Source organism: Sparus aurata, chromosome 3 (genome assembly GCF_900880675.1).
Source record: "Sparus aurata chromosome 3, fSpaAur1.1, whole genome shotgun sequence".
NCBI lineage: Eukaryota > Metazoa > Chordata > Actinopteri > Spariformes > Sparidae > Sparus > Sparus aurata.
The window spans coordinates 21,535,015-21,562,298 of record NC_044189.1 but is presented as its reverse complement, the minus strand read 5'-3'; the positions used below and the strand labels follow the sequence as shown (position 1 = coordinate 21,562,298).

General features: G+C 43.9%; 2 protein-coding genes across 2 annotated transcripts; one reads left to right on the top strand and one right to left on the bottom strand.

The window, feature by feature from the left end:
* Positions 1-313: 313 nt before the first annotated feature.
* Positions 314-5,337, bottom strand: trappc3 (trafficking protein particle complex subunit 3). Its single transcript, XM_030413162.1, has 5 exons — positions 5,148-5,337; positions 3,607-3,704; positions 2,382-2,481; positions 1,158-1,340; positions 314-1,004 (listed from the first exon to the last, which is right to left on the bottom strand). Exons 1-5 carry the CDS (start codon positions 5,187-5,189, stop codon positions 885-887), a joined length of 543 nt encoding a protein of 180 aa, XP_030269022.1. The 5' UTR covers positions 5,190-5,337; the 3' UTR covers positions 314-884.
* A 593-nt stretch (positions 5,338-5,930) lies between these two features.
* On the top strand, positions 5,931-27,228 carry smap2 (small ArfGAP2). The gene is made up of 9 exons (XM_030412920.1): positions 5,931-6,389; positions 20,229-20,362; positions 21,083-21,247; positions 21,413-21,472; positions 21,755-21,812; positions 21,945-22,102; positions 22,323-22,503; positions 23,611-24,122; positions 24,205-27,228. The coding sequence occupies exons 1-9, from the start codon at positions 6,284-6,286 to the stop codon at positions 24,328-24,330; spliced, it is 1,500 nt and encodes a 499-aa protein (XP_030268780.1). The 5' UTR covers positions 5,931-6,283; the 3' UTR covers positions 24,331-27,228.
* Positions 27,229-27,284: the final 56 nt, after the last annotated feature.

The window sequence follows — 27,284 nt, the reverse complement described above, 5'->3', positions numbered from 1 at the left end:
CGCACACACACACACACACACACACAGATTACTTCCATGTTCACTGAACAAACATTCGAGAGGCATTAGGTCTGTTATTGTTTGCCTTGTAGAGCGGCTGCGGTACTCCAAAGGAATAACGCTCCCACAGTACACTGGAGCAGAACTGACAAGGTCACTGTGTGTGTGTGTGTGTGTGTGTGTGTGTGTGTGTGTGTGTGTGTGTGTGTGTGTGTGCGTGTGTGTGTGTGTGTGTGACTAGTTAAAGCTGTTCCAGGTTGCCCCACAGGCCTGTTACAGTGTCTCCACTCACACAAAACACATGCGACAAGCATCATATTAAATATGCCGCGTTTATTTGACATATCCATCCACATAAATTAACATGCCAGATAATTGGCAGCGATATAGAGTGTGATTTCTTTAAAAAAAACAAGACAAACATTATGATGTAAAGTTTTCCAGCCTTACACCGGGAAAAACAAAAAAAAAAGTTCATACATGGCCAAATGAAAAGACGTCATTCTTCTATTTAGATAACAGAAAGTAAAAGGGGCTTTTCATGAGGGATGGCAACAGATGGATGGTCAGAAACAACCTCTTCCATGGCCATGTTATTAAGCTGTGTTTCAATAGTGTACAGTGTTTCTGTCCTCTGGGAATCTCAACAGTCACTTCTTATTCCTAGCATTCTTCCTCAATCATTCAGAGAAAAGGAAAACACGGTAGATGAAGATACCACAAACTGAGGTTGCAAAGAAACGTCCTTCAGACTATCGAGATAAGTTGCTCATCTCGATGTTCTGAGATCATTCGTCCTTTCAGTCTGCGTGTGACGGTGTTGTTCCGTTCGTGACTCAGTCCTCCCCGAGTGAGACAACAGGTTGAGGGAAACTGTCTTTCCATCACTCGTCTCCTGCCGGGAGGTTCTCCTCGATCCTCTTGATGAACTTCATGCGGATTTCCGTCACGTTGTCCCCTCGCAGCGTGTCCTGGACAAATCTCACATCCACGGCCATCTGGACCTAAAGCAGATACACAACAAACACTTAATGTTTCTGTGTTCAAACTGATATAGTTCCATTAATCTGTAGAGTCTTTAAATTGCATCTTTTCCCCGATCAGCACAAAAATCAGTCCAAAACAGCAATTCATTTTCTTTCCATCAGCTGACGTACCATCTCCAGGGCTCCTCTGAGGACGCCACACAGCAGGTTGGAGTAGATGAGTGTGCTGTGGTTGTCCGGCAGCTCCACAAAGTCCACCAGTGGGTTGTTCTCAAGGATGAGGGAGAACTCATCTCCTGCTGGGCTCCAGTTGGTCACGCTGGGGGTGACTCCCAGGTACATCTTAAACGCAACCTTACAACGACCACAACGTTAATGGCGTGTTAATTAAAGCAACATTATGACACGATTATAAAACAAAGCTCATGTCTGTAACATTTCTCAGATTTTGTAGGTGTTGACTACAAGTAAAACTCATCCCATCATACCAACGCTGTCTGGAAAATGTGCATCTTGTAGTAAACGTGTATTTAATGCTGCGATCCTACTGAAGTTACAGAAGTGCAGAAACAATGGGAAGGACAGCCTGCAGTACGCTCTGTCCAATCGCTCTACTTTTAAGTTAATTCACGCTAAAGAAATTGCAGTCACACCGATAAAAATAGTCCCTGGTTCTGGGCAGATTTTATAATTTTTTTCTAGAATCAGACACTGTAGTGGAGCCTAAACTCAACAATGAACTATTCAAGAACAGCTGAGTTTCAGTTTCAGAGTTCATTGTAGGAGCGCTTGTATCCTCGGGCTCGGCTATCATTGCACCTTCCAAACCGCTGTCCCTTGGTGGTCCTCCTTTTACGGACATGACCCTCCTCTTCCTGACCAAGAGCCCGTTCCTTAAGCTAGTGTGAGGTTACATCTGTGGAACGACTCCACTAACAACGCATCGGTAACACCTTGAGAGAACAGCTGGAGTGCTAAACACAGTCGGGCCTGCGGGGAGCAGTCATTGTTTGCCTTGTCTGAGTTTTGCGAAACAAGACAAAGATATGTTGAAACTCCTCAGCAGTAATACGATGATCACCTTGCCGAGGAAAGCGATTACATTACATCCCAATTGTAACTGAACCCTCGATTTTTGATTATCTAGGCTTCCATCACACAAAGCTAGGAGGAACGTCATCTTGGCCTCGAGGTCAAGAAGGATTTTAATCTACTTAGACACAATCAACAGTTTTCCCCTACCCCTCCCAACATTATTCCCCTCTTCCCCCATCAACTGTTTGTATGTTTGATCTATGATCTTTTTTTCTGTCATCCCTCCTTCTCCTTCTCCCTCCTCCCATCTTGGGGGAAGTCCACGGTCACGCTCTGATTGGCCCGGAACCTTCCAATTACCTTAGCAATGACATCGGCTGTTTCTCGGAAATCCTGACACCTGCCGATGCTGGAGCGAGCCAGGAAGTCCTCGATGAGACGCACTCCGATGTTATAACCCCTACAAAAGAGAGACAGAGGAGAAAGAGAAACAACATCATTATTCCTGATTACTGTAGAGGGAAAAAAAAAACATTCAGGAGAGAATGATAGCAAAGAGATAGAAGTCGGTTCCAACATTTTTGGGTCATATGCTTGGCAAGTGGTTATAAATCTGATTAGAAGGTCAAGTCAACTTGTTCTGAAGCCAACCGATGCATCCCGATCCTAACATGGTCTGCCTCTGACCAGCTGGCTGGCGACTAACGGAGTGGGCAGTGCAGACTCACTGCCTTCTAAGGCCGGGTAAGACGAGCCTCGTCACGACTTAACTCGGAGAGAGCTTAGGGTTGCTGCACAACCAGAAAACCAGAGTACATCCAGTCCAAAGACCTGTCAGCATGACAGGATGTTTTGAATTTTTCAGGTAGAGAACCATTGATTTTTTTCTTAATCTCATTTTGTGGGGGAACGGCATCCAGCGTGGCCTTCCAGAGACTTCTTCTCTCTTTCATGAAAACACATCTCTACTTCAAAGGCAGAGGAGAGCAGAGGGGAACCTCTGACACACAAGTGAGAGAAATAAAAAAAACCTCATTATGTCATCTCTCTGCTCTGGTCGGTGTGCAGGTGTATTATGAATAGAGGGCCACAGAATGTGTCAGAGCAGCGTGAAGGTGGGAGTTAAAGAGAGACATCGAAGAGGACTGAAAGAAATCACTTCTCCTTCCTCAGTTTAACCAGCAAAAGATCAACTTTAACATGCTGAAGCACAACAAATCAGTTCATGTACTCAATATGTGCATAAAAAGGGTATATCATATATCTAATGCACAGAAAGTGGGGTTACTTTGTGTGATAACTCCAATGTAGAGCATGTTCAGTACTGTATTGTACCGTGCTGGATATTTTCTGTTTTATCTGATGTGCTGTATAATGTGGTGTTAAAACGTGTACAACAAATTCCATTATATTTTTGCAACTCATGATGTATGAAATGATCACGGTGAGAATTAAGAAACAGGAAGAAAATAAGGTGCGCTTTGTGTGCTTAAATCACTGACAACATGTTTTTGTTTGTTTCACACCAGCAGACCAGTCCCTGTGAACTACAGTTGGCCCGGTGAGAGTACATGAAGATACTTACATCTTGTCCAGTTGTTTGTTCACTTCCTCATCATTCTCGTAGTCTTTACAGAGCTGGGTGACCAGCGCGCCGTAAGTCAGAGTGAACAGCTCAGAGTTCTGCAAGAGAGAAAAAAAAAAACAGAGGTATTATTCTGTTTGTGCTGCTCAGGAAGAAATGGGCATCAAAAATGACGATGATGACAAACTATGGGCTTCATGATCTGGTACAAAACATTATGTTGTGATTATTTTGACAGATGCTGGGACTGTGATATGATTTAATATTGGTTGGAATGAGATTTTTTGCATCACAATTTCCGTTTTTGCTACTACATGTGTACATCTCACATGTGGGGGACAAGATTTGTTGTCCAGGGAATCTCTGCAGCAGTACAGTACTTCACGATGATGCTGTTTTGTCACACATTGTATCTTTAATGTGGAAAACTGTTCATCACGTTAGTCTTTAAATTACCATCTTACATGTACATCTGTTGTAGAGATTTCTGAGGTTACAAAGCTTTAACACAGACGGACAGAAATAGGTCTAAGATCAATCTCTAGGATTTTTTTTAAATATACATGTCTAATAAATGATACTGTATATTGATAACACGTGCCAGTAGACCCTGGTGGTTTGGCATTACAATGATCACGTCTCTTAAGCTTCTAAAACACCCTGAAGTTCTTCATAGACAGATAATTAAATATGACCTTAACTTTCCATCCATCCGTTAATTATTCAGTGTTCAGAGAGGAGTGTAAACAGATACCGGGCCACTTCCTGCAACAGGAAGTCTTACAGGTCAAGCTCTGGACAGCTCCCGGTGCTGAAACAGTGACTAACATCAGTAGCACAGAATAAAGGTTTTGATGAGATGAGTTTTGATGAATCAATATGTGTAAAATCTTAACGTATTCGCAGAGAAGGTTTGGGGCCGCACTGCAGCTGAACTGTAACGCTAAGCAGGTATTAGAGCTAATAAAACTGATCGATACTGAATATGATTACTGACTCTTTGCATGGCACAGACTGCAAAGTCACTCTTAACTTTGTAATGATTCAAGTGTTTACACTGTTTTTAGAGATAGATATGACTGACAGTTCAGCTCGGCTCAGCTCAGTAACTATGTTGAATTATTTGTGATTTATCTGCCCAGCTGAGGATGTGTTACAGCTATGACTGTTACGCATATAACGAATTTCATTCATAAGTTTATCTTTACAGTGAACGGGCTCGGAGGGGGCCGTGTACGGCTGCAGAGGCTAGCTAACTGTTTAGCTTGCATGCTACAACGAACTAGCTACACTTCCTGTTAAAGTGACATTAAACAATGTCAGTGACATTAAACAGTGAATTAAATATGAATTCAACTGTTCGATACTTGTGTATCTATCCAAACCTGTCTAGCAAAATATAAAAGGTTGACGAGTAGCTAGCTGTGTTTACGAACGTAGCATTACGGTTGTCAGGTTAGCTATTTTGCTAGCCACGGTTAGCATTCTGCTAGCTATGCTAGATAGGTTCGGCTAATGTTAATCCTGCGGGAGTCGCCTACCATCTTCTTGCTGTCTGTTGTTCGGTTGGATTGCCGGGACATAGTGGACGGTGTTACGGGCTTACACAGGTGGTGAGTCGATATTAATCCTTTATTTATTTGATTCTGGCTAAGCAGTTATTTCCGTAATCAGCAGTTTAGCCATACACTTCCACTAACGTCGAGCTAACCGGATGAAAGCGCCGAGTTCCGGTCGTACTTAAGAGTAAGAGCATAATTGGGAAATAATCTGAGTAATACAGCGATTGAAGGGCAGAGTTGATTCAATAAACCACATTTTTAGACCAAGTCAAACTATTGCTGCTATCGTATGCTTGCCCATTCGTTTTCTTATTGCTGGAGAAACAAAGTACACACTTTAATTTGAAGAAAAATTTCGTTTGATTTCCGGTTTTGTGTCGGTGACTCGTTTCTAGCTTGACGCAGCTCCTCAGTCAGCTGTTCCAGCAGGACTTCCTCGTCTGTTTTCACTAAATGCAGGTTGTTTTATCGCCCTCTGGTGCCCCGGAGAAGAACAGAGGACCAGAACTTCTCCTGATCGACCACAGGATGGCAGTATCGATAGTTAGGATATCGATAAAAAGGTAAGAAACTACCTGAGATTGAATGCAGCTTAAAAATGTTTATTGTTTCTGATTGACGTTCAGCGGTGGATTTAATGTTATTGTTTATTGTGTGTGTGTGTGTGTGTGTGTGTGTGTGTGTGTGTGTGTGTGTGTGTGTGTGTGTGTGAGAGAGAGAGAGAGAGAGAGAGAGAAGAGAGAGAGAGAGAGAGAGAGAGAGAGAGGATCACTCAGTACCAGTCACTGATAGGTTACAGATGCTCTTTAAAGTCGCCATCACATCACATTTTTGAAATCACAGCGATCACATGGTGCGCCTCTTCATCTCGAACAGAGCCCGCGTGCTGCTGGTTGGCTGAGAGACAATCATCCCATCGTTGTGAAACAAAAAAAAAACTCGTTCTGCTGCTTTAACATCGAGGAGAAGGAAGAGGAAGAGGGACCGCTGCACACACACACACACACACTGTCACACACTCTCACACACACTGCTTCAGTTTGGTGGAATAAGAGGCGAGCAGACTACAGCCGGCACGGACCGCACAGGGGCTGTGGAGGAGGAGGACCGGTGCGATGATGACGGGAAAATCTGTGAAAGACGTTGACAGATACCAGACTGTCCTCAACTCTCTGCTGGCGCTGGAGGAGAATAAATTCTGCGCTGACTGCGAATCCAAAGGTAGGTGTTTGTCTTGATCCCGATGATGATGATGATGATGAGGAGGATGTTGGTGATGGTGATGGTCGGTGCATGAATCGACACGTCCTTCCTCATTTACTACGCTGGAAAATGCGGCATTGCATTCATCACCCCTCGACCAATTACGTTGTACTATGGTGCAACAACACGGGGGGCCACATCCTCTGGAGGCTGGAGCGCGGCATGCTGCTTCATCACGCCAGGAACTAATAGGAGGGGCGAATCCATAATCACCTCCAGGTAGCTTCGGTGCACCACAGATTGTTTCACCCAAGAAGGTTTTTGTTCATAATTAGAAGTGGGCAGCTTTATTGCAGGATGAGATCATCAGTGAGATTGACTCCAAGACACCTGAGGCTCCCTGAAGCCCAGCATGGACTCAACAGACAGAGATAGACACATGTATTGACTTTGAGTCGCCCTGAACAGACTGTTCCTATGAGCCGGGTGCAGGTGGAAACACTGAGGCTCTTCATACAAGTGCACCACAATATTTAACGTCATTACAGCCAGGCACATGACATAAGCCTGTCACCCTCCGTACTGAGGCTCCTGAGAGAGTAATAGTTGCAGTGAGCTGAGGAATGGGCTCTGACGTCACGCTGTCCCTCATGTTTTAGTCATTTTCTTGGATATCCTTGTGCACGGCTCTGCACTGACACGGTGTTGTGTGTGTGTTTGTAGCTGCAGCGAGGCCTTGAACTGAGCCACCAGCTATTTACTGAACCAGTTTTGCCACACTGGTGTGTAAACACTGCTGTTTTGGTCACAAACACGCCGAGTTGGAGAGTGAATCAACAAACTGCAGCATTTCTGTCTGTTTAAACTCTAAATAAGTTGATAACATCTGTCACTGGGAAATACTGCAAACGTGTGATCAATAATAGCCTCAAAATGTATTGAAAACAACCCCTAACATCATTTAACAATAATGCATAGCTGGTATAAACTGCTGGTCTGTTCTTTAATACATTTTCAGGAAACTTCCAACTTGTATTTGCTTGACATCTGCTGACCATGCCATTTTAATTTACAACTACTTTCTGACAAATTCCCTTAAGCAAGCTTCCAAATTTCAGGGATTTGTTGCAGCTTAACATCCAACTAGATTCTCTCGCGGCTCTTTATTAACACATTCTTTTGCGTGCTAATTAACACGTTCTTGCCATGAAATGTCTAAGCCTCTGAAATGAAGTGTTACCAAAACGCTCTGAAGTGTCGCAAACTGAACTGTAAAATGTCAGTAAGATACTAATTTGTCTCACTCGACAGTCAACATGTTTATTAGAGAGTCATCTCGTCTTTTTTTTCTGATTTCTTTTTCCTTGCAAGGTATGTGAGGTTTTATAGGAAACCCTTTAAAAGTGCCAGTACGCTGCTTTAGTTTTAGCTTATTTGGTACCGATAAATAGAGTAATTTCCTGTGTTACGATTTCAAACTGGCTCTGATGTAACTCGTCAGCGCTGCTGGTGTCGTAATGGACGAGCGCGACCTCTCCGCACCTTGTCCGAGAAATGCCTCAACATGGCAGCCGAGTGTCACTGCTCTCAGCTCTGTCATAAATCCTCAAGTGAAGGCCCCGAATGTACATAAATCACTGCAGCATTAGTAGGCAGCTTTCCATACATAACAGGGAGTGAGATGTATCCTGTGGCGATGCGTTCAAGTTCAAATCTGTGTTTGCTTCCCTGTCAGACACAGAGATAGACAAACAAGCAGACAAACAGGGGAAGTGTACAAAGCACTCTTGTATCTGAGCGGTGTCGTGCATTAGATTCCTTTAATCTGTGTCTGTGACTGTGAGTACTCTTTCTGCTTCATGACAGGAGGGGATGAAACAGTAGAAATCATTGAGTTATGGTGGCTTTTCTCTGGATTTGTACACCAGAGGGGGGGAACATTTCTACCGTTTGGTGCAGACGGGAACGTTCGGAGGGCTGCTGCAGGCAAACAGACGCGTTTTTTTGACCTCCAGTTGTTCGTTTGGGACGTCACGAGCCAAGTGTTCTCTCTTTGTCTGTCTGCCTCTTTCTCTCCGTTCGTCTACTGAGTCGGCGTCTCTGTATCTATTTCAGGTAGCTGCCAAAAGCAGGTAAAAACGATCTGCGGTGGTGATGCTGACATCACAGATGTCTCATGTGTAAGACGAAGCGGCTCAAAAAGCCGCTGAAAGAGGAAGCGACCGTCAACACCTTCAGTTAGAGACCACGGAAAAAGTTTTAGTTGAAGAAAAAAATGCATTTGTCACAATATATGATGGGCCACAGAGTTCATTTCAAACCGTGTTAGTAACCTGAGCAGTCAAGTCAAACCCACTAAGCATTATCTGGAGAGCGCTGAAATCTCCCAGAGAGGTTAGCGTGGATGCTGCTAAAGCATCACTTATATCAGAACGGGAGCGAATTCCTAATTGGACGTAGAGCAAAGGACGGCACTGAAAGCTTTTCTTGATGGAAGACATGTTTCCACGCTTCCTCCGGCTACATCATGTGGTTCGTGTGTGTGACGGGTGGAAATTGGCCTAAAATGGACTGTGATATCCGGATGGTTAATCCAATCTCCTGCCAAAGTGCTCGCACCTTTTAAAAGTAGTTTCCGTGGACAACTTCTCAGAGGGTGCTGTGTGACAAACCATGAGGCGCTTCAGGTTATAATTTCTCTCTCAGAGCTTAAAGGTGTCGTCTCTCTCACACGGGGAACACAGACGATGGCAAAGATTTGTAGAGAGCTTGGTCCAGGTTCTGTTGACGTCACCGGGACACCATGAACGCTGAGTTTATCAATACGAGGTTTTGTCTCGCTGCTGATGGCCTGTGGATGTTCTTTTTAATAAGGTATAAATAGAGCTACAGATATTGTCTGGCTCCAGGCAAAGACACTTGTGACTGTTCAGAAGTCAGTTTTAAAAAGGCAGACAGTGATCAGACTGCTCACTGCGGCTGAAGACGTGACTGTTCTAAGACAGGAGAGCACAGAAAATAAATGACAAGGCATCGTCTTGGTATTTGTGAAGCGGCGGACACGTGGCGAGGCGAAGTTCATTTTGATCTGTTTTCATTTTCCTCACATACTCGAACACGTGGACACCAACATGCCCGCGCGACGCTCTTTCCTTTTTTGATTGCCGTGACTTCGCTGTGCAGCAGACTGATCTAATTAGACGGCAGATAAGATTACAGAAGGTGTAGGGGGAGAAAATAGCAACCACGCACACACATTCACACACAGCAGGGACGCTGAAGCTCTTGGTTTAATCTTTTTGAAAGAGACATTTTTTATGGATCCACGACAGACGCGGCCGGAGGCTGGTTTGTTTTCTGGCTGTCCGTCTGTCCCTCTCACGCCTGTGAATGTGACATCTCAGCAGCGTCTGGAGGGAATTTGTTCCAATTTGCCACAAACATCCACTCCAGGACTCTAATTTGATTTTGGTGATCAGAGGTTAAAGGTCAAGGTCACTCTGACCTCACAAGGCACATTTCTGACCATAATCTAATCCAATCTAATCTAATAATAACATATACAAGTATCATTTCACTCCCACCTTTCTTCATGTGACAGTGCTAATAAAGAAGCTAACGCTGTCATCTTGAAGAGAGGTACGTGTTTTACCTCCTACCTGATTAGCACTTTTTCTTCAATCTCTCAAGGGTTACACTTGTGCGTCGTAGATGACGAGCGCACACTCTCACTAAACCGCACACGTGCAGCACCTTAAACACCTTTGGCCCCTCCCCCTTCCTTCTGTCGAGTCAGGCGTCTGACCATATGGCAGCACGATGAGGTTTGGTTTAATCTCGTTTGCTTTTACAGAGATTACAGTGCGTTTCTCACCTGCCTCCTTCTGAGTGATTGAAGAGGAAGTGGCGAGATGTGTGGAGCCAAGTGCGTGGACGCCAGGGCGGTTAAAAAACACACACACAAACACGTCAGCGGCGCTATCAGGCCGTCTCTCTCTGTACCTACTGTACAGATAACCGTACTCAAACCACATCTCTTGCTCTTTCTTTTAACTGCCTGTGCTGCCCAACTTCCTGTCTCTCTTTCCCTCTGTGCCGCATGACGCGTGGTTTTATTTGTTTATTTGTCACTTCCTCACTGTGTGACCTTCTACTGTAGCTCCTCACTGCTGCCAGGAAATAATGAAGAGATGGGGAAGAGGAGGGCCGGGCAGGTGCATAATGTAGTCAAGACTTCTGCCTCTGGCCTCAGTCTCAAGGGGCTGTGCGTGTGTGTGTGTGTGTGTGTGTGTGTGTGTGTGTGTGTTTGCATAAAAGCCTCCCTCCTTTATTGTCTCCATTGTACTTGTGTTTACGCACACACCAAGCCATGGTTGCCGTGGAGATACTGTATCACCTGGCGATACCATGCCTTATCCCTCCACCACCACCACCTACTTCCCCTCCCCCCCATACCCCTTAATCTCAACCAATCAGAAGCCAGAAGGGATTTCCAATGGAACAAGGAGGGCGATTGGCTGTGGGCATAGAGTTCAGAGTTCCACAGCACCAATGGGAGGGCCGTACAGCGTCAGGTGACGGTAATAAAACTAGATCTTGATCCAGAGCCCCTCTATAGAGAGATAATCCTTCATTGATCGCACAGTGGCTGCAGTTCAAGAAGTAAATTCACAATTCAGTCACTCTATTGACGTTTCAGAGAGTCATCTTGGAAATAGTTTCAACCTGCTGTTATTCATTAAAATGTATGTTTGTTTATTTATCTGAGCCATTGGAGGCACAGACATGGTTTCTGGCTCTTGGTATATCAGCTGAATTCTTTTCACAAGCTGTTAGGAGCTCTGTAAGTGCTTCTGGCATTAATCTATAGGCGTTTGAACGCACTGAATTATTTATGTGCGCTCTTGCCAAAATGTGGTAATGCAAAAATAAGCCTGGAAATAATGTTAAACTGCCCCTATCAGCTGGAAAAACACAACAACATATTCTTACATGGTCCACGTTCAAATGTAATAACAATTACGCTGAACATACACACTTAACACGTGCTTTTCTAAGGAAATAGACAGGTGCATGACAAAACAAATGCTATTGTGTGACCTCAAATTACCCCTGCTTGGAACTAAAATGGGCAAAATAACATTGTAGTTCGTTATTTCCTTATTTACATCAACTTGTGGATATGAAGTTGTCAAAATCAAGTGCTAAGGTGGAAAAACTAACTAATCTAAATCATGTATTGCTGGATTTGACATCCCATTGGCTACATGATGCATCAATCATGGAATAGTAATTACCAAGAAGTATAATGATCTGTACAAGGCCAATTTCCCCGCCCTGTTAAATAAGTTAGCAAATAATATACAATTTTGGAAAACACTCCCCATTTCTCTGCTGGGCAGAGTGAATGCTATTAAGATGATTTTTCTCCCTCAGCTACTTTATCGTTTTCAGAACCTACCTGTTTACCTCGCCAAATCTTTTTTCATTCAATTGGACTCAATCATTCTCCCCTTTGTATGGAATTACAAGTCTCATAGAATAAAGAAGGACCATCTTTGTAAACACAAAACTAATGTGGGGCTGGCGCTGCCTGATTTTATTTTATATTACTGGGCCACTGGGATACGCTCTATGGCACATTGGTTAGATGACAACCCAATACCCTATGATGGGCTAGAGATGGAACGGGAAGACTGTCTACCCTATTCTATTAGAGCTGTTGTGCTATCTCCCATCCCTGTTAATAGATCTTGTTTTAAACATAACCCTGTAATTTATGCTTTAATTAGGATTTGGAGACAACTAAGGAATCATTTCAAACTTAAGGCAGTTTAATTTCTGCTACCTATAACTGCAAATCCCTCTTTCACTCCCTCAGTTCTGGATGAGGCCTTTTCCACCTGGAAACGATTGGGGATTTGTGTTGTTGGTAACCTATACATAGAGGGGACTTTTGCCTCTTTCCAGCAACTCCAAGAAAGGTTTAATTGATCAGTTTTTCAGATATCTTCAGATTAGGAATTATGTCAGAACACACCTCCCTAATTTCGAGAAGGCAAGCCCAGACAAGATAGAGAGTTTATTTAATCTGTTCCCTAATCCACGCTACATAATCTCGCAACTATATGAGATACTACTAAACATGTGCCCTCCCAAGATGGACAGGGTAAAAGAGGAGTGGGAAAGAGAGTTCGGAGCCCTGATACCTCCCAGTGTGTGGGAGGAGAGTCTGGAGCACATTCATGAATGTTCTATAAACGCCCGACACTGTTTGATTCAATTTAAAATATTGCACAGATGACATTACTCCAAAGCGAAGCTTCATAAAATATTTCCTGAAGTCTCTCCTTTGTGTGAGAAATGTGAGTCCGTGGAGGCTACCCTATCTCATAGTTACGCGCTCTGCGACCAAACTTCAAAACTACTGGCATGATGCTCGTTGATTTTGGGGATTCGACTGGACCCAGATCTTATTTTAATAATTCTGGGAACATCTGTGGGGCTAAGGAAGCTAAACAATGCACAACAACACCTTCTGGCGTATGGCCTTATAACAGCAAAAAAACTGATCCTACTTAACTGGAGGAAGAAAGAAGTCCCCTCATTTAAGCACTGGCTGACTGATTTGACAGACACTTTACATTTGGAGAGAATTCGATTTATTCTGAAGGACAAGTTGAGGGATTTTGATAAAATCTGGCAACCTTTGATCTCTCATCTCGAGAGAGAATCTGATTGAGTCCCTAGTTGGATGCACTCCTGAGGGGGGTTGGGGGATGGGGAGGTTGTTGGGAGGGTATGCACTGTCGTTTTTTTTTTGTTTGTTTGTTTTTTGGTTTTTTTTAATGTTTGTTTTTTTTTGTTTGTTTTTTTGTTTGGTTTTTTTTTGTGTCCTGTCCTTTTTGTTTTACCTGCTCTGACGATGCAGGTCTCTGCTTGTTTACTTGTTATTCATTTTTGTCATTAGTCGTTTCTTTTTGTCAGGGATTACTTTTTCTTGCCTTTGGTAAAAAACAAGGAAACATAACTGTCAACTGTCAACTTTCTCTATTAAGTGACTGGTTTCCAAATAAACATATTTGAAACATGATGCATCAATCATCAGTCGACTGGCATGTGAGTGGCTCAGTCAGTGGCTCGTTGGCTGTTGTAGGCTCTAGGACGGGCATAGAAGCTTAAGATGAATTGTGGCCACAAAACTTGATGCCAAGCAAAAAATATTTGGAAATGAAAACAAAGGTGAACGTACGTAATTGTCAGCTAGCAGGGCTAACCCGCGGCTGCAGTACGCAGCAGGCACAGGTTGCTTTCAGGAAACATCAGACGGTAAACCAGAAATAACTTTCACCATAAAACATTATCCAGCTTCACCACTGACAGTTGGCGTTGTGTGTGTTGTGCTGCTGTGAAGCGTTACACACAGTGGTCCTACCCTCTCATTGAAGTCACTGCACCATCAAAATGATTATGATAAAGTTGCTTTAAAGTCCAAACATGCCGTTTGATATTGTGCATGGGAGAGTCATATTCCCATCCTCCAACAAAGTTTGTTTGGCAGTTGATAATCCAGCCTTGTACGACTGTGTGCATGACACAAAAACCACAATCTGCTGTGCCTAGCTTACCTAGAAATTGCCTTGTCGCTGTACACCAAGACAACAAAATACTAAGAATAGCTTGCATATGAATGTGACAGCATCTTGAGAAATTACCATACAGTTCAAACAATTCACATTCACAGAGGCGGCAGGTATTTCAGGGCTATTATATTTTTACTGTTATGTTGCCCCCCCTTTTGTGTCACCAGCCGTCGTTTCAAGTGAAAAATAGGGCTTGAGGAGGAATTTAAATGTAGAATTGTGGGTAGTGTTTTTGTTGTAGGTGGCATCAGTTTATCTCTCATGTCTTGAATTACATTCTTATTATTCTCTACAAGAAGATTACATAGTTCTCTGCAACGTGACAGGAACAGTACCGATATTGGCTTGAAGGGGTAAAAACAGTAACACCAGGATCAAATGACGCATAAAAGCCAAACGTGTGTTCTGAGAGGAGCCTAAAGCTCGCAGTGATGGAGGGTCTCGCTCATCTTTTTGATGTCTAACTCGTTCAACCTCAGTGACTCACCTGCAGGAGCACAGTCGTGACACACACTCAGTGACACACAGATGGTGGGTGTGTATTAGTAAATTATCAATAGGGGTCCATCTGTTTGGCTCCGACTGGGACTGGGTCACTTGGTGGCCTGAGGGGTTCTGGATTGCATTGGATTGTTGAGAGGCCGGAGGACAGGATAAGTGTGTGTGTGTGTGTGTGTGTGTGTGTGTGTGTGTGTGTGTGTGTACGTGAGTGTGTGTGGTGGCTCGGAGGGCGGAGGATCCACTGGTGACTGAGGCTCTGTGGGATTAACTGGGTGCATGCGGAGCAGCATTTATCCTTGTGGGATGTAGGCTAATGAGCCATACGCACCTGCTCGTTCATGTGTGTGTCAGTGTTAGACAGTGTGTGTGTGCCTGTGTGTCATTAAGGTTGTAAATGAGGTTTCATCATGAAACGTTATGAGATTTAGTCTTTGGATGGCGATAAAAAACCCATTTGACTTAAAACTTGGCTTAACAAGATTTGACTCGATAGAAACGAATCAATTGCTTTTTGCTAGTCACCATTATTAGCTTCAGCTCATGGCATCATTGCATAATTCAGCTAGCAGCTAGCTGACGTTTCCTCTACACATAGCTGAACATATTATATGTATTATTTATACTTTTATTCCCTCACTGTGGGTTTAAGTCACTGCATTTCCCAGCAGAACACCACCAGTGAGTTTTAGCCAGACATTGTTCAAACAAAGCAGCTAGTCAGCTACGTACCAGTTGACCTGTTTTCAGGTGTTTTCAAAATATTCCCACACTGCTGATTTATCCCCTAGAGGGTAGTCAATATGCTCGTTATCTTGAAATCTTTATTTATATATTTTATTCTTGGCTGCTTGCCATCACCTGCCTGGTGCTAACACTGTTTGAATGTTACGTAAGGTGTTGCACTTGGACGAGGGTGACAGGCCTGTCCTGGTCATTTCAAAAGCTGTATTTTAAAAATCATGATATGGGTCAATATCTTCACTCTGCGTTAGATTATATCGGATGTGTCACCTCGTCTGAGAAGCACATCTGGGAAATGTAGATGTTAATATTATGTGTGAAAGTATGAAGTATAATTCAGTTTTTTAGTTTGAACAGTTGAGCTGTTGGACCCGTTTGAATCTCTTGTTTTGTCGTAAAAGCAACTCAAAGTGGAACAGTTTGCCAACAGTCTTTGACTTCTTTTAACAATTAAATTATCTCTTTTTGCTAAAAACCTAGTTGTTCACTTTCTCCAGGGTATTTAAGGCTATTCTCCCTCCACACAAATTATTTAGTGGTCTCTATTCTTCTAATTCCATATTCAAGATGATTCATATCCTCATAAGTTTGATAAATTAAAGAAATTCTTCCCAGTTCATGGTTACCTTCCAGCCAGCCACTGTTTTAAATGTGTTGGCAGACTCTTGAAACTTGCCTGAGATGTTTAATTATCATTGGGAACATAAAGTCTCTAAGTCTGTTTGACAGAGTTACACTGTCATCATGAGGTATTGACGTTCAGTTCCATAATTTATGCATCAAGATATAGTTCTGTGCATAACCCTGCACATACACTGTCGCAGCCCTTTCATTGCAGCACTTTATTGATGGGAAGTATCAGATTCTGGAGCGCGCTGGAGAGATAAACATTCACAGCGAGGGATTACTAAATGAAAGTAGCTCGTAAAGGTCCTCGCAAGGGTTGTAATGCCGATCAGTGTGTATGTGGGTGAGTGACACAGAGGTTCATTATAGATCTGTGTTTGCGCTCGCTGCTCGTCATACCCCCTGCACATCCCAGCGGGTCATCAAACAGCTGAAGTCCAAACCATTTGATGACTCTTAACCCGCCTCTTGTTTGTCTCTGTGTTTGGCCCGATCCCCGGCTCTGCCTTCTCCTCCCCTGATGTGCTTCAAGCTGCATGTATGACAACCACAACCACGAACAGTTTTCCTGTGCCAGGGTGATTCACTGGTCGTGCATGCAAACCCTCTACTTTTGGGTACTTTGACCTATAAAAAGTGAGGACACATTTATTAGTCAAACCCAGTTAATATTTAATTATACCTCAAAGACAGCGTTGGCATTTGTTTTCCGATTACAAAAAGAGAAGAGAGAGCTGCTCTTGCTCAACGGCGGAGATTTGGACGCTGCAATGCAAACCCTGTAACACCGGCAATCGGATTTGTACAGATTGTTTGTTCAGTCTTTCCTTCCTTTTTTTAGATGTCTATTCCTCCTACTCTACCTTCTATATCTGTTCAAAGTACCTGGAGGTGTGTGCATTGCTGCTGGACAGACACACTCCATACAGGCTCTTACTCAGGATTGGACCCAAAGAGGCTACTGTGGTGCAGTGTGCAGGTGTGATTCACTTGAATAACTAACCCTCAGCTCGTGATGAGACCTACACTTGTGCTTTTACCGACGGACACCTAAAAATATGGCTTTTATTGAGACAAGACTCAGAGGCTGCAGTCGTGCCAGCAGCTCTGTGAGGCTGTATCAGCATGCTCGCAATGACAATATTTGTACGCTGATATAAGGTGTAATGTTCGCCATGTTCAGCGTCTTAATTTAGGCAGTCAGCATTCAAACATTTGCTAATTAGTGCGAAACACTAAAAGCAGCCGAGCTCTATGTGATGCCACTGATCTGCAGCTCATCAGTTTTGATCGTAAACCAAAACTCAGGGAGCATTCAATTTTGTTGGAACATTAAAGCAGCTACAAGGAACTTAAATTTTCTGGTGATTCTAGCACCCCCTGTGGACAGAAATATAAGCACCACCGCCTCGTGTTGGGAAGATTGTTAAAGGGATATTCCGGTGTACACCGGAATATCCCTTTAAGGAGTAAATGCAAAAAGCAGTAAAAAAGAAGTAATATTGCAAAAGTGGAGTGATATTCATTCAGCAACAGTACAAATAGGGTCTCAGCACATAGTCCGGGGCATCTAACCTCCGCTAGCTTAGCTGGATTTCTACTGAAAAGCTGACTAAATTTACCACTCTTCTGCAGCAGCTTCCTGTTGACGGGAAGTCCCGACGAGTCGATTACCGAGTGCAGTAGAGTTCCGTGGCTCATGGATGAAAATGTATGATTATGACTCCATGGAAAAGCAATCAAAGTTCATATGTGTCTTACCTGCCAGTTTATAACAGTTATTATCGAGAGCGGACAGGGAAAAGAACGGAATTGAGCATTTCTAACCGCACTCGGTAATCGTCGCGTCGGGACTTCCCCGACCCGGAAGCTGATGGAGGAGCGTTGAAATCTGTTTTTAGCTTCACAATAGAAATCCAGCTAAGCTAGCGGAGGTTAGATGCCCCGGACTATGTGCTGAGACCCTGTTTGTACTGTTGCTGAAGTTTGGTGCTGTTCTGAGCATTATTTGTGGCTTTTTGGTGGCGGTTTATATTTGGATCCATTTACTGCAGTGTATTGTTGTCGTGCGGTCGTTTCTGAGGTTGATAAAACTCCGTAAATTAGCGGTCTGCTAACTTGATCTCTCGAGAGGGAGTCTAACACAGTTTCACGTTGTGTTAGACCATGGATTAAATTTACACCAGAATATCCCTTTAACCAATCTATATTTTGTATATTTCACAGATATTTAAGACTCTTATTGTTTTAAACTGGGCGACACACTGGCTGCTTCTGGTTGTTACCATTTATTCTATTGTATTGTGCATTTGTGCAGCAATCTCTGGCGCAAGAATTTCCTTTGGGATTAATAAAGTTCTTATCGTATCAGGCAGATTTGGTCGATCTGTAATGGTAATCTTGTTGAGAAAGCTTAAGTTATCAACATTACCTAGTAATGTCAAGATGTAGCTTGGTAGCAAGTGTTATGTTAAAAGCTAGCTGTTCTGCTGCCATCCGGAAAAACTGAACCTCATTGTGGCCTCTATAGAAGGAGGTGAATGGATCAAGAGAGTTATTAGGATACACTGTCAATGAATCTATAGCAGATATATTATATTTCACTGCCAAAAAAGTTTGATCTACTCGTGATGATAATTCAGGGGAACTTTTGAATTTATCCTCGGGGCAATAAGGAGTACCAGAGCTGATGGCATTGCATCAAGTAGTTGTTGAGATATTTCACTAAGAGCCGGATATGTTAAACTCATTGTGGTGCTTAAGGAAAAGTCAGCGGACCATCAAAACACTATTCATCCTCTGGACACCATCATTTCAGTTTGGACCAAAGCAGTGGACTAACAGTCCAACACTTCCATCCCTGAAGCCGTGACACTACGGCTGCTAAAGAGCGATATAAGCCATACAAACACAACAGTTGGGCAGTTGGGCGAAACTCCAGAAACTAAAGGGTGGAGAGGGCAAGAGAGAGGGGGAGTTATAGCTGTGGGTGAGAGATATGGACGGACAGAGGAGACGAGGAGGGAGGCAGCGGTGGTGAATGACAGAGATAAGAAATGGCGGCCAGGACACAGAGGAGCATTAGAACGAGGATGAGGAGAAGAAACTAATTCCAGCGTGCAGGGAGTTCAAAACACAATTGACAATCTCCCTCTTTCTCCCTGTCAGTGCCAGTGTTTACAGCGGTTAAGCAGGCTTTGCAGAGTAATTCTACTATTATTAGCCGGCGTGGCAGCTAATGCTTCAGCCAGACGGTCAGGATGATGGACATGTTCTGTCTGTCTGCTGCCCCTCTGTTTGTGTTGATTGGTTTATCCTCTGTGCTTCTGTCTTTTCCTCCATTTTCTCATTCACAGCCATAGACAACCAAACAGAACATGAAAACACAGAGCCAGTCTTATGATTGCAAACCCTTTTAGCAGGATGCAGCCAAGACACAAAGCTATTGTTTGACTCAGCAGCCAGACTCTATTTCCGCTGCTGCTGCTGCTGTTAAGAAGCAGGTTTTGCATGTTTTCCCTTCTGAAACTCAACTTCCTTTTTTATTTGCATAGAGTGGCCTTTTTCTTAAACACAGCACAGCGACTTTGTCCACTGAGAAACCCAAATCGAAAGCTGCTCTTCCACCTAGTGGCGTAAAGGCCGCGGTGCACTAACTTGTAGCAGGGTTGCAGGAAAAGGAGACGAGTGGGAGAGGTGGAGGCGGAGGCAGAGAGTGCATCAGCGCGGAGGAAGGAGGGGGAGCGGGAAGAGATGGAGGAGGAGGAGGGGCAAGACGAGAGGAATAGAGAGCGAGAGATGCAGGGAGCGATGGGGAGAGGAGCGCCAGTATTCTCTTTGAAGCCGACTGTATTCTCTGAAGAGGTCGGTTGCATAATTTCAGCAGCGAAACAGCCTGAGAGTGTTGTTTTTATTTCCCCCCCTTCTGAGAGTTGTCTGGTTCATGACACGTAGAAGACGCGGGGAGTGCTCCAGTACAGACATTAAGACAGTATGGCAGTAAAGATGGACCCACTCAGACAACCAACGCAACCCACACACAGAAGGCTCATGACCAAATGAGTAATCACCCCTGCAGGTATCCACTCCCCCCCCCTCTCTCCGCTCCGTCTCAGCTATGTAGGCTAACTATTGGATCCCATTATGTGTCAGGGCACCGTGCGACTTACACAGGATTAGATGTGTTCCCAGCTGGATTCAAACTCATAATTGAATTTCAGGCTTGTCTCTCTATAATTGGACTAAAATGAATCCGTTTTTTTTTCTACCTTCCCTGTTAGACTCCCAACATCACACTTCTTCCCCCTTAAAACATTTTTAAATGCTGCCTTCCTCTCTCCGCCAGGTCCGAGATGGGCGTCCTGGAATTTGGGCATCTTCATCTGCATCCGCTGTGCCGGCATCCACCGAAACCTGGGGGTCCACATCTCCAAGGTCAAGTCTGTCAATCTGGACCAGTGGACGCAGGAGCAGGTCCAGGTCAGAGGTCACACCGCAGAGCCGAACACCACATACGCGTTTCAGTATTTTCAGTATTTTCCCTGAATGACAGCTGCTGGGCTACAGCGAAGTATTAGTAGTAACAGATGAAGTACAATAAAAACAAACACTTTTGCCCTTTTGCTAATGGCAGTAATTATCCAAGGCGCCCAAACAGAAAAGCTGCTAAGGAGATGTTATAGTTGTTACAGCAGAGAGCCCTGAACAGGTTTAGTGTCTTAATGAGTATAATTTATTTCTTCTTTCCTCTAAAATGGCCAGTTGTTTCTCGTCTGCTCCCCGTGGTCTTGTTTTCTGTCACACTGCGTTTAAGTATCAGTAGGAGCCTCTTTGTGTTTAATTGGTACAAATGCCACTGTTAAAGTGTTTGGGACTTTGTATTGAACCAACAGTATTAAAACACGAAACCTTGTATTAGACATTTATGACATCTTTCTGGTTCCAGCAGCTGCATCTGAAAGACATATCACATATAGTAGAGGAAGAAGACTCTTTCTCATCTGTATCCAGTCAGCATTATGCTTCCCAGTGTGATCGTTTTCCCATCGTCAGCATCTTGATTTTTTCTCTTTCCACACCATTTCACACTTGTTTTATCATGAGGACTCCACCACATGCAGCGTGAGAAGCACCCTGGATGTTGTGTCTTCGCTTTATTAGAACAATCAGACATGATTTGTTGTGCTTCGCTGCCACCAGTGTGTTCAAGAGATGGGAAACGCCAAAGCCAAACGTCTCTACGAGGCTTTCTTACCCGAGTGCTTCCAGAGGCCCGAGACGGACCAGTCTGCAGAGATCTTCATCAGGGACAAGTATGATAAGAAGAAGTACATGGATAAGGTCATTGACATACAGATGCTCAGGGTGAGTCCTCACACACAGACAGGAAGAAAGCTCTGTGCTTCAAACTGGATCAGGGGACGGAAAATAATCTTGACAGGACACTGAATCACACTTTCAAGCCTCGTCTCTCTTGAGGAAGGTCAGTCCACTTGAAGTGTCTGTAACGATTGTTCTCTCTGTGTGCAGAAAGAAAAGAGCTGCGACAATATACCCAAGGAACCGGTTGTGTTTGAGAAGATGAAATTGGTGAGAAAGTCATTTCATGTTTATACTTGTCCTCAAAGATTTGGAACATAAAGTCGATGTCTTTCGAGCTAAAGAGAGAGGGAGGAGGCTGTCAGTCAGTGATGAGAGTCAGGTTTGATGACGAACATCGTGAAGAGATGAGTTTTCCAGCCAGCGGAGGGGAAATTGGGAGTATCTCTGCTGTTTAGACGTGAGCAGGAGGTCATTTCACTAACAGGGAGAAAATGATTCTGGCTCTGCAGCATTTTGCATTAATTATATCGACTTTCTCTCTTGTGACAGAAAAAAGACATCAGCCCGAAGACAAATTCCCAGTCTGTTACAGACCTGCTTGGATTGGGTATTGCACACCCACATGCACACACATATATACACATGTTTACAGTACAACACCTACGTATAATATACAGTGAATTGTAGGTCAAGTTTAAGGTTGATCATAATAACCATGCCTCTGTCGATCCCTCTCCAGATGCCCCTGCTGCAAGTCCTGCGGTGTCTAATGGTGGAGGATGTGTTCCAGACAGTAATGAGAGCCCGGCGGTGTCTCATCCAGCTCTGGCACACTCTGCACTGGATCTCTTTAGCTCACTGCCAGCGCCCCCTTCTGCTTCCTCCACTAAAACCACGGTAGGAGATAGCACACTGTACACACTGCTCACAGTCTGCTCTCCACAGATCTCTTGTGTTGGTGTTGGTCTTTCGGCCAATCTACCACTTTGATCCAGACTGAAATACCTCGACAGCTGATGTAGACATTAATTGTGCCCAAAGGATGAAATCTACTCCTGTGTTGTTGTCTTTTTAGTGTAATAAGCTTTAATCCCTCCTCTTCGCCCTTCCTCTCCAGCCTGTTTCCAGCTCCCTGCCTCAGAGCAGAGTGACTGCCTCTGTGCCTGAAAACCTCAGTCTGTTCCTGGATCCGGCACCCAAAGCAGAGGAGGGCACCGTCAAGAAACTGTCCAAGGACTCGATTCTCTCCCTGTACGCCTCCACCCCCTCAGTGCACGCCAGCAGTATGGCCACTCAAGGTGAGAACTGCATACTGCACCTTTAAAGCAGTTTTGGAGAAAGACAGTCGTGAAAGAAGGTTCTCAAATACGGACTCATTGGGTTCATCTTACTGTATCCACAAAGTTACATATTGTTGTTTTGAATCTTAAAGGGATATTCCGGTGTAAATTAAATCCATGGTCTAAATCACTGTGAAACTGTGTTAGACTCCCTCTCGAGAGATCAAGTTAGCAGACCGCTAATTTACGGAGTTTTATCAACCTCAGAAACGACCGCACGACAACAATACACTGCAGTAAATGGATCCAAATATAAACAGCCACCAAAAAGCCACAAATAATGCTCAGAACAGCACCAAACTTCAGCAACAGTACAAATAGGGTCTCAGCACATAGTCCGGGGCATCTAACCTCCGCTAGCTTAGCTGGATTTCTACTGAAAAGCTAAAAACAGATTTCAACTCTCCTCCATCAGCTTCCGGGTCGGGGAAGTCCCGACGCGACGATTACCGAGTGCGGTTAGAAATGCTCAATTCCGTTCTTTTCCCTGTCCGCTCTCGATAATAACTGTTATAAACTGGCAGGTAAGACACATATGAACTTTGATTGCTTTTCCATGGAGTCATAATCATACATTTTCATCCATGAGCCGCGGAACTCTACTGCACTCGGTAATCGACTCGTCGGGACTTCCCGTCAACAGGAAGCTGCTGCAGGAGAGTGGTAAATTTAGTCAGCTTTTCAGTAGAAATCCAGCTAAGCTAGCGGAGGTTAGATGCCCCGGACTATGTGCTGAGACCCTATTTGTACTGTTGCTGAAGTTTGGTGCTGTTCTGAGCATTATTTGTGGCTTTTTGGTGGCGGTTTATATTTGGATCCATTTACTGCAGTGTATTGCTGTCGTGCGGTCGTTTCTGAGGTTGATAAAACTCCGTAAATTAGCGGTCTGCTAACTTGATCTCTCGAGAGGGAGTCTAACACAGTTTCACGAGGTGTTAGACCATGGATTAAACTTACACTGGAATATTCCTTTAATATAATTGGTGAGTTAGTTTCTTCAAAGAGACAAGAGCATGATTGATTAATTACAGATTGCTGCTTCCTGTTATTCCATTATTTTCGCAGGCTTGTACATGAACCAAATGGGATACCTGACCCACCCGTACGGCTCATACCATTCTTTAGCCCAGGCAGGGGGGATGGGAGGCACCATGATGACATCACAGATGGCCATGATGGCACAGCAACCAAGCAGCATGATTGGAGTTCAACAGAACAGCATGATGGGACAGCAGAGCGGTTTAATGGCTGCACAGGGTGTCATGGCTCCACCTAGTGGTGCTACGGCATCGCCTTACATGACAGGGATGACCCAGGGCATGATGGGACAGCAGCAAAGCGGAATGATGGTACAGCAGCAGACTGGGATGATGGGACAGCAGCAGAATGGCATTATGGGACAGCAGCAGCCTGGGATGATGGGACAGCAGCCGCCTGGGATGATGGGACAGCAGCAGAACGGCATTATGGGACAGCAGCAGCCTGGGATGATGGTACAGCAGCAGGTCGGAGGTTTACCTCATCAGCAGGTGTATGGAGCACAACCTGCTCAGCAGCTGCAGTGGAACATTACCCAGGTGTGTTTGGGGTTGCGTAGATATTTGTTTTCAACCATAAGATTTTTGAAAGCAGTAACAATGTGTGTTTCGTGGCTTTCAGATGACTCAGCACGTGGCCGGCATGAATCTCTACAACACCAACGGCATGATGGGATACAGCAGTCAACACATGGGAGGCTCGGCAACTCCGAGCTCATCGCACACGACGACACACATTTGGAAATGATGTCATACATCCAAAAAGTGAAGTAATGCCAATAATCCACGAAAGAGAGGGGAACTGAGTTGTAGGAATCTGGATTAGACTCTCTGTGAGACCTTTACTAATGCAAGGGAGGAGGAGGAGGAGGTGTGAAGAAGATTAAGGTTTGGGAAACCACTACTACCTCTCTTTCTCTCTCCTCTCTGCCCATGCTTCCTCTTCTCGTCTCATCCATGGCCATGTTTTGCATATTTCCATGCTTGCCTTCAGAACATTTTCGTATGATAACCAAGACAACAGGGTTCAGAGTTTAATGGCTTCGGACTTCAAATCTTTTTTCATACTTAGCCTGTGTGTGTGTGTGTGTGTGTGTGTGTGTGTGTGTGTGTGTGTGTATGTGTGAATCTGCTGTATGTAGGTGTCAACTAACTGCTTGACTTATCAACACTTTGGTTTCTGGAGACTTTTACAGTTTTTCTTACTTGATCGGAGTCAAGTCATTGAAATGCAAAGGATAGGAATCATATTTCACTTTTATTAATCCGAAGGTGTGTTCAGACAGGAAGCAAAGCAAACTTTCACCTAGCATGACCGGGCCACAGGGTCAGTGGGTTTCCTCGGTGTTACTCCAATGAGTTTGACTGAGGAATCATTCCTCTCTGGCTCCAAATCAGAGCAGAAGCAGTTGTGACTTCAGGTGTTTATTCCTCCAGAAGTTCCAGCTCTGCGCCCGCCAGGCTAGCTGTTTCCTCCTGTTTTCAGTCTTTGTGCTAAGCTAACCAGCTGCCGACGTTGGCTTCGTATGTACAGATTTGAAAGTGGTATCAACTTACTCATCTAACGCTTGGCAGGAAAGTTCAGATTATGTCAAACCAAAATGCTGAACTTTTCTCTTAACCCAGCATTAGCAGTGTCTCCTGACAAATCACTCCCGGCAGCAGTTAGCTTCATTTTAGCTGCAACCACTTTTACAGTAGGAAAAAACTGTAAAACCTTACAAAAACCAATGTATCTTTCCTAAACACTTAAGTTATCCTACCTGTCCAAGAATATCAAAACTTTAAGAAATCCCTTTACTTATTGATAAGTTCCTGTTGTCTCACAAGTTAGAGTAGCTACAAACCCCCTAACCCTATCAACCTTTAATTATGATGTCTTCTGCTCGATTCAACGAGGGCTTCTTTTAGAAACCAATATCTAATCTCAACATTTAAGTGTCAAAAGTCCTGAACTGGGATTTTGGGAGACCAAAGATCAACGCTAGCTTTATTGAGGTTGTAAGATACTCCGATGCTTTGTTACATCTGTATAGCCAAGTAACTAGTGATTATTAGAAACTTCGATTCAGCCGTCCTTTAACAGTGTGTTCGCTCATAACCTGCTCTTAACACATAGAATGTCGGAATGTATCAATTCACTGTGCTATTTCCTCAGCGAGGGTGGGACACTTAAAAAAGTCACAACTTGCATGCCAAGTCATCGTGTATAATGTCCAGTCAACGCGCACACACCTCAAGTTAATCTACCTTGTACAATAGAGGCCTCAAACAACGTTGAATGTCCGTGAATAAGAGAGGAAACAGAGGGAGGGAGGACGCTCTACGGTACGGATCGGTTGCGTTTCAGATTCTTCCACTGAACTGCATGAGGAGAATGTTTTATCCAGCGCTGACTGTATGTGCTGTACGTTTATCACCACATCCGAATGTGTCTCTGAATGTTTTTCTCTACGTGTCGATCGGTCTCTGACCAAGACCAACGAGAAAAAAAAAGAATTATATCAATGAATGTGCTGTCTGCTGAATGTGTTTCACGATCGTACCGGACTCATTGTGTATACACACACACCTGAATGTCGCCGTGGTGCGTTCGTGTTTTTTTTGATATTCTCTGATTCTGTCGAGCAACGTACACTCGTGTGTGCTGGATGTGCGTCCTGGACGTTTTCTTTTCTTTCATTTTTTTTGGACGAGTTGTTCAATTCAACAAAGTTTTAAATGTTACCGTCAAAGTTAGGAGCAAACTGTGACCGGGCTGACGCGATTTCAGCTCACTCGGAGGCGTTTTTACGACCACAATCTGTCACCTCCCCAACACGCGCCTACACAGACCGCCTCTGTGTGTTTCTAAACTCAAAGTGTTTCTAAATATGTCCGTTCTTATAAATGCATGAAGCCATTAGTGTAAATAATCTTTCCGTTCCTACATACCGAGGCGCTGTGTGTAATTTTTGCTGTTACGAATGTGAGGGGTGAGAATGTAAAAGGAGCCGCTGAAAGAGAATTAAATGACGACACTCCGGCTTAATAAGATTCCCGTAAATAATAAACAAGCAGCCTTCACGACCCAGAAACCTGAAGTCTGTTTCCTCCAGGTATTTCCTTCACTCTTAGCTCTTTCTGTGGCAGCTGAGGCAACAGCGTGACAGCAGCAGTCACTTTCTCTGCTGGGAGCAACATCACCGTAAGACGACATGTCGCTGTGCTCTGCAGCAGCACATCCTCCAGCTCGCGGCGAGGAGATTCTGAGAAGCGGTACCAGTCCGCGTTCTGACAACAAGGCGGCTTCACCTTGAGCAGCTTCTCCATCTGTAATTATCTCAAACTTTAGGTTGCTTGTGATCTGTTCCTTTGTTTCGGTCTGGTATATTTTCTGTGAAATGAGAGCAAATGAAGGAATGTATCTTTTTATGTGCTCATCAATCAAGATATTGTGTATCTTATTCTTTATCAGATTTATCTCTGTATATTCTGTTTCTGGATCAATATTGATGAACTTGTACTGTATATTAGTTCTTTCCCTTTTTTTTTTCGATTTCACGTTGACACAAGGTAGTCACTTAAATTTGAGAATATATATGTAACATACGATACTCGTCTCTGTGAAAACATACAAAATAAATAATGTTTTGAATAAATTTGACACCTTGTATTGATTGTAAATGTTTAGTAGTGACATGATTTAAGTCTGAAGGTATG